Genomic DNA, 8,193 nt, shown 5'->3' on the forward strand with positions numbered 1-8,193 from the left:
CGGACTCTGACCGCAGCAGAAGCACCGTGAGTGTGTGGAGCCAGTTTATATTCTGTGTGGAGCTAAAAGAAAATAAATGTTTGGATAAAAACTACTCCATTCGTCGACTGATGTCTTCAAGCTGTTTTATTTTTACTTTTTAAAGTGTTGCAGCTTTAAAAAGTAAAAATAAAACCTACAGATATTATCTTGATGGCAGCATATTCAAACCATCACACTGTGAATCACTAATATCCTCACACCTAATAACAGCAACAACTGCTTCATCTTAAACCCAGAAAAGCTGTTTTTTCTTTTAAAAAGAAATAAAAGTTTTATGTTCATCAGAAATAAACTTCAACCAAGAAGATTGTGCAGCGTTTCTGCTCAGAGTTAAAACATTTTTTTTCTGTTTCTTACATGTTCAGGTTACTTCTCTGGATAAAACAAAGTCCAAATGTCTCCAGAATCAACATGGTCTCATGGATCACAACATGTGACAATTTCTGGAGTAGCAAAGCCAGAAGGTCAAATTTTCTCCAACTTCCTGAAGGTTTTTTCACAATAAAACACCAGATATTGTAAAAGCTGGGCTCATCTATGCATCTATTTAAATTAATTACTGCAAAGACAACTTGGTCTGCTGACGAAGGTTCAAACAAATAAGGCAAATAAAGATTGACCTTTTTTTGTTTTACTTAAAAAAATAAAACTAAAATTGTGTAAAAGAAGCAGAATCACCAACCTGTTTCCTTTTGGCGTGTGCCTGAATTAACTTCCAGCGGGTTTCTGGTTTCCTCTCGTTTTGGAACTCCTGCTGTAAATCTTTTTTAACGTGTGTTGAACGAGTTAAGGTTTCAAGTAATTTTCCAAATGTAAACAGAAAATTCCCGGTTTGTTTCGTACAACAACCAGAACTCACCGCTCTTTTTGAGAAGTTCTCCCTTCCACAAAGAAACAAATAAACACCAGAAATGGATTTAAGCCATGGATTTTTTTTACCTACCAGTAAATACACTGCTCAAAAAAATAAAGGGAACACTTAAACAACGCACGCTAAGTCCAAGTAAATCAAACGTTTGTGAAGCACATTCAACTCTGTACAGAACAAAGTACTCAACGCGAATATTTCATTGATTAAGATTGGGAGTTAGCGTGCGTTGTGTTTAAGTGCTCCCTTTATTTTTTTGAGCAGTGTATATTAAATTAAAGCCAAAGCATTTTTTGAAAGAAGGATATCTTCAGGAACGAGAGCCAGGACTTTGTCTATGGACTCCTTCCGGCTCAATATCTCCTGTTTCTGCAGAGCGTACTGTGGAAAATAAAGCTCCACTACATCCAAAGACTCTCTGTTAGAAAACATCACAAAAAAAATCAGAAGCAGCAACGACAAAACAATCAAATCAGCGACAAATATCAAACCACATAATTACTTAATAAAAGGATGAATTGGATCCGACAGCACTACTTTCTTTACGGTCTCTTCACCACCCTAAAAAAAGAACAGAAATCAGAAGGTTTTGTTAAAAAAACATATTTATTTTTTTCAACTAAACTTTTTTCTACCAGAAATACACAATTTTCATCTTTACATGCCGATATAAATAACTTCCTGTGGATCAAAGCTTTGTTGTGGACTTTACGAGTTAAAACCTGTTACCTTGACCAGGCTGAGGTATTCTGCCACAGCAGACCGGGCTGTTGCAGACAGCTTCCGGGCAGCTTCGTCACACACCCAACAATGAACTCCTCTTCTGCCAGAGAAAACCCACAGCAGGTGCTGGAAGCCAAAGTCCTCTGGAAATAACAAAAACACAACAGATCAACATGAAGCCAACTGGCTCTGGTCAACACAGACCAACGCCTGGCGTTAAAAACCAGCGCCGAACCTCGGAGCGCTCTGTCCAGGATACGAATAGCGATGGTCATCAGCGTCCAGCACTTGGCACAAATGTCCGCTTCGCTAAATCACAGATTTAAAATGTTATCTCAGTAACTCAGCAGACGTGGAACCAAGCCAGTTGCATCAGCTAAAATGACGACACAACTCGTTTCACCTGCAGCAGCTGCGGACGTCGTCGTAATCCGTCATGTCGATGTCAAACACCAGCTCCTTCTCCAGAGCCTGGAAGCTGCCAGACTTCACGGTGTTGTGTTGGTTGGGCTGCGGGTGACAAACAAGAAGAGAAAACTTCTTCACAGAAACACTTACACCCTGTGGTGCGATTTGTTTCAGATTAAAAACCGACCCTGTGACTGTACACTGCTCCGATATCAATCTTGTACGGGTTCATCTTCTGCATCTCCTTCTCCAGCTCGCCCTGCGCGCTGAACGACTGGTAGCGAACATAGATGTCGTCTTTCAGCGTGAAGGAGAACTCTCGGTTCTGGAAGTAGTTCTTCTGCACTGAGGATGTGGAAACAACATTAATCTGAGCTCTTTAGTTTTGTTCCTGACAGATCATCTTCAGTTTTGTTCCTGACAGATCATCTTCAGTTTTGTTCCTGACAGATCATCTTCAGTTTTGTTCCTGACAGATCATCTTTAGTTTTGAGGAATGTAATTGTATTAATTAGACCTCAGTCTAGATCAGTTCTTTTCAAACATTTCAGCTTTTAAGAAAGGAGTTGAGACAGAATAACAGCTAGTTAAGCTAGTTAGAACACACAAACAGCTAGTTAAGAGACAAAAAGCTTGTTAGAGTAGATGAACAGCTAGTTAAGACAGACAAAAAGTTAAAACAGCCAAACATATAGTTAAGACAGACTAGCAGCTAGTTACATCAGAGAGCAGTAGCTCCCTCCTAACACCAGCGGCCTGGTTTGTGTTTACCTCCTCCGTAGTTCAACCAGCGGTAATACTGAGAGAAGGGGAAGAGCCGTCGATAGTACAGCGGTAATAAGTCCGGCAGAGAAGCGGGGTCGTAGTCTGAGGACGGCATTATTAAACACTTGTGCTAAATATTCAGGCGCTAGCTTGTTTACTCCACACACAGGCTGACGGTTCAGTTTGGTGAGCGCGGGAAAACTCTGAAGCAACAGGACCAATGAGGAAAAAGACGTCAACGTCACCGGAACTACGCAATACGTTTGATAAACATTTGATAAATATTGACAAACATTTTTTTTCCTGTCCTAAATTAAAACGTAACAGTTGAGCCAAACTTGAATCACACACGAAATATTTTTTGTAATGGAGCAAAAACAGCAAAACGACTTTGTAGAAGTTTTTAACCTGGCCTCGTCCTACAACTACCGGTTAAGCTTCTTTTTGTTTTCCCGGCGCATCAGACGGCTGAAAGTAATGAAGCACGGCGAGTTTGACTGCGGAAAGAAAATAACTCTGTTTTAAACTTGGTTATTCAGAATAATTCTATCACTATTAATGTGCTGTTGTGCGATGTCTGCACCTCCAACAATGCTGTCACTCTTTTTCTCAACTATCCAGTTTGATTCACCGCAGACGTCTTGTGCACCACTAAAAATACCGGCATATAAATGATGCAGAATCACAACAATAAATACGCCTACAAGAAGAGCATCATGGGAAGTGTAGTTTTTGGTGGTTAATCGTAGTTTGATGTAGAATTGAAAGTAATTGAAATTCTTCTATAAATAGCTATATATCCAAAACATAACAAGAAATGAACACGTAGTAACAAAATAAAGAATACATTATGGAAATTTAAATATATATATTTCATATTTCTATATTTCATTTTCATATTCTATCATATTTCTTTTTCTGTGAACTTGTGGGTAATAGTCAGGTTTGGTTATGCAAATGCTGAGGTTTATTGCTATCCACAGTCATTTCATATCCTGCTCTTTTTAAAATTGTACTTTGTGCTTTGTACCTTTAGGGGGCAGCAGATTAAACAAACAAAAACATCTTAATACATTTACTGTAATACATAAGGCCATTGAACAAAAAGAAAAAAATAATACCTGTTATTTTAACAGATGTAGAGTTGACCTTTGATTTAAAAATTAATAATAAAAAACACAGTGAAATGATTTCTCTCATGCATTTTTTTAGCTCAACAGTTCTCATGTACGCAGCTTTTTAGTCACTTTATAGTTTATTGATATACCATCCATGCTTTGACCTTTATAAGGACACTTTTTCTGCTTTAATTTAAGTGAAATTAAATGTAGCCAAAATTAAGTATGTTTATCTCTTTGCAGATAAACACTGATGTATAAAAGAAAAAGAATATGATATGAAAATGTAAAAAGTCACAAATTGCTTCATCCTTGTATTATTGGTAAACTGCCAATAAGCAATCTGAGTCATGACTGCATGGACAAGCTTTGTCATCAAAATCCTATTCTGATTTACATAAAAACAAGAAAACAGATTTCATTCAAAATATTTAAATTATTTTCCCAGAGAATGCTTTGAGTTTTCTGTTGGAAAGGGATTTATTAATCAGATTTTGCAGCATCACTCAAAAGTTAATAATAAATGTGCCAGACGAGTAAACAGTTGTCGTCAGATGTACATGCGTAAACAACACTAAATGTCAGCAGGGTGGGCTAGGTGAAGGGGAACCCGTGCACAATGAATCTAGGTCAGACTGCTGTCAGGTGACCGTGCAGCCCATCAGCCCACACTATAGGTCACAGTCTGAGGATCACGTAAAAGTCACTGCGTCTTTAGATCACCAGTGTGCTGCTGTGTTGCTGAACTCTGTCATCTTCGTTCAGGAAAAGGCAGCTGAAATACAGACCGGCAGAACAAGTCTGGGTCTGCACACTTTTGTAATGTTGTCTAGTTAACAACATACAAAATATTAAATACCAAAATGTTCACTTTGTGCTTTTTAGATGAATTTTATTCAAACGAGTTAAAGATGACACGTTTGTCTCGTCTCTCTCTGTGTCAGGCAGCAGGAGCAGGTATTTTCACATCTATTATCCATTAATGAAAAAAAAGCAGATTGTAACGGTTGAGCAGTTTCTTCCATTTCTGTTCTGCAACGGCTCACCATGCTCCATTTCCCCTCCACATGGCTGCTGCTGCTCACATCTCTGTCATACTTCAGATTGATAAAACCATCTGTCCAATGAGCTGCAGCAGACACGCTGCATGAACACATCCCCCCTATCTTTGATGTACAAACTATTCTCAGCAATTATGGCTCTGTAAAGCACATCAAGTTTTTTGGGATGGTAATTGGATTTCTGCATCAGGTCCTGTTGGAACCTTTGGAGATTGAACTGGAAGTTGTTGAAGATGAAGAACTGGGAAAGGTTACAATGAGATCATCAGAGGTACGGATCAGGTTGAACCACTGGGAGGTAAAGTTAGGGACCAGACTGAGATGATTTGGACATGTCTGGAGGAGAGGCAGTGGTTAGAAGGATGTTAGAGAACGCAGCTGCCAGGAAAAACACAAAGAGGAGATTTATGGATGCAGTTAAGAGGACATGGAGGTAGATGGAGTGAGTGAGATGGAGAAAGATGACTCCTTGCCTGTGTTCAAATTCAGGGGCTGCGTCCTTCAAAGGACCCAGTCTACCCCGTCTACGTGGGCCGGATCCTTTTACGACTGCAAAGACTGAAGAAAGTGTCTGGCAATTTGGACCATCTAGCCTTCAACTTTTTCCCCACTCTTATCCTGACATACTGGTATGCCTTGTCGCCTAACAACCATGGCACTAAACCGAAGCAATGACAATCTAAGTTAGTAAAATATTTATAACATCATCATCATCACCATAATAATAATAATAATAATAATATAAATTAACAAATTAGCTTAGAGGCAATACATGAAAATGGACCATAGAGCTTGTTAGATTTCTGACAAGAATATTAAAATAATAGATAAATAAATAGATTATCATGTCATCACCATATAAATGCACCCTGGTCTCACTGACATTTAGACCAAAGTTCTTAACGTAAATTGAAAACAGTAAAGAGCCCAGAATGGAACCTTGTGGAACATCGTTTGTAATATTCAAATACTTTAATGATAGATCACTGTGTTGTACACACTGTTGACATCCAGACGGATCATTTAAAAACCAACTGATGGTTTGCTCTGAAAGATCAGTCTCTGAGAGATGTTAAATAACACAATTTTTACAACATAAGAACTTATTGTATGAGTGGTCAGAAGTTCGTGGCCGTGTTTGTTTATGCTGAAAGTGCTCGAACACTGCATTTTGCTTCAACCATAAAACAAAATCTATTCACTTCCAGAAGCTGGCTGTTGCACCCGGAAGCAGACATTTGTAAAGATGGTCAGATAAAACAGAAGTTGTGCATGGAGGAGTTTTGTCTGCAAAAAAAGTATGGAGTTTTAACCCTCTGGGCTATAACCCAGACAGTCTTTTCTTTCTTTCTGGAGTGTAGTGGGTAGAAACCCTGTGCAGTGGCATATACCACTGAGGGAGGGGTTTCCCAGGAGATTGGCGCAGTGTGTCTCAGGGGCTATGAAATGTGTGTGCAAAACAAAAAGAACGAACAACCGCTTGACCGCGTGTTTACTGTTCAGCTTAGGATGAAGTATCACAGGATTCATTGCGACGTCAGCAAACAAAAAAGAAAAACAAAGAAGGCTGATTTTTTTATTTATTAATTTTTTTTACCAAGTCGGTGTAGTTTGGAAATTCATCATGGACAAAAGAACTAGTTTAATAAAGCAACACAGCTGATTCATGTAGCTGAGGGAATTTGATCCTGCGAAATAAGATGTTAAATAAAATGCAATTTCAAATGCTGAGTGGAGCTAAACCCAAACAGGTAATGGGCAGGGTGTGGTCATGCAAACATACATCATCTGAAGGCTAGACCGTCTCATTTCACGGTTGTTTTATGCAGCCCATACCTAGCTGTGGCCTACGTGGGCTATGGTCTAGGTAGGCTGCAGACCCTAATACAGCCAGCCCTTGTGGAGACCTCTGAAGAGGAAACAGCCAGAAGAAGAAGAAGTCCTGTTTAAACTTTCACAAGGACCTTGACATAATGAGTTTAGCCTGAACAGAGAAACGCCAAGGCCTTCTGAGGTAATAAATCTCCAAACACACAGAAAAACAGACAAACAACCATCTCTACTGCTGGAGTCTGGTGAAGTTCCTCCAGCTGCTCAAACTGCACACAGCAAGAGGAGGAAGAATTATACAACCAATGTCCACATTAAAAGTATTAAAAATACCGCTGCAGCTCTAATGGTTCCTTTATTTCCAGGAATATGATACAAGGTGAATAAAATCCTTTCACATTCATATACTCATTGCTGACAGACAGACAGGCAAACAAAGAAAACACACACAGGCAGTTACATGATTGCCCACCTTTAGGAGCGGCAGAATGTCATTTAGATTTTAAGTTATTCATCTATTTTATTTGGATCATAGAGAAGATTTATGTGAACACTAAAGTTTTTTAGTATTGTTGGTGTGCTAGCAGGGTCACTAAAATAAAAGGCTTCAATACATTTTTTTTTTCTGGCTAAATTTTTGTCACAAACCAAAACTTTAGACAAAGCATCCTGCAGGCAGCTGATGAGATCATAAACTCTGTGTCTTTGTGAGTCTGCAGATGAACAGCTGTGGATTTCATAATGTTGTGATTAGAAATGATCTAGTGAAGCAGTTTCTTCTGTTACTTTTGGTTCAGAAACTGCGTTGTTTTCAAGATTTGCTTTCTTGTACTTTTTTTTTTACTCTAACTACTCCTGCAGGCATGGTGCTATTTTACCTGTAACCATATAAAATATTCAGCTCATTCAGGAGATGGGGGCACTAATGTTTGTTTTTCCTCCCTTTTATGTATTTCAAAGTATTTATTCACAGTTATCTCTTCTACAGTTTCCTTTTTAAGTTTTAATTAATATTGTGATTCTTTTACCTTGCATATTGCTACTCTTTGGCTAGCATTTAGCTACATTTACCTTTTAGCTATAGATCTTTCCTACGTTTAACTTTGAGTTAGTCTTTTGTTACTTAGCTTCTGGCTAAAGCTCCACTGGATGCTTTTAGAAAAAATTTAAAAGAATCACATGTCAACAATGCCGGTGTTTTAAATCCTAATTTGTTCATTGTATTTTGATTGTCATAACACTGTCTTTCATTTTCAAATTGTTGGCTGTTTTAATGTTTATTTTGTAATTTTTTTGTCTTTTTATATTTTTTCTTGTGACGTATATCTTGGTCAGGTCACCTTTGAGAAAGAGGTCTTGATCTCAATGGGTTTTTATC

At 38.4% G+C, this 8,193-nt stretch overlaps 1 protein-coding gene across 1 annotated transcript in view; it reads right to left on the minus strand.

Annotated features, from left to right (window-relative positions):
- Positions 1–3,007, minus strand: part of prim1 (DNA primase subunit 1) — a 6,510-nt gene extending 3,503 nt beyond the window's left edge. The window contains exons 1-8 of the mRNA XM_014007274.1: positions 2,813–3,007; positions 2,229–2,386; positions 2,037–2,143; positions 1,869–1,942; positions 1,640–1,776; positions 1,413–1,471; positions 1,219–1,328; positions 725–816 (exon numbers count right to left, since the gene is read on the minus strand). Of these exons, the coding sequence (XP_013862728.1) occupies positions 725–816; positions 1,219–1,328; positions 1,413–1,471; positions 1,640–1,776; positions 1,869–1,942; positions 2,037–2,143; positions 2,229–2,386; positions 2,813–2,921 (846 nt within the window). The 5' untranslated portion in view covers positions 2,922–3,007. The remainder of the gene's footprint in view (positions 1–724; positions 817–1,218; positions 1,329–1,412; positions 1,472–1,639; positions 1,777–1,868; positions 1,943–2,036; positions 2,144–2,228; positions 2,387–2,812) is intronic.
- Between the last annotated feature and the right edge of the window lie 5,186 nt (positions 3,008–8,193).

This window comes from Austrofundulus limnaeus, unplaced genomic scaffold (assembly GCF_001266775.1).
Source record: "Austrofundulus limnaeus strain Quisiro unplaced genomic scaffold, Austrofundulus_limnaeus-1.0 Scaffold41, whole genome shotgun sequence".
NCBI lineage: Eukaryota > Metazoa > Chordata > Actinopteri > Cyprinodontiformes > Rivulidae > Austrofundulus > Austrofundulus limnaeus.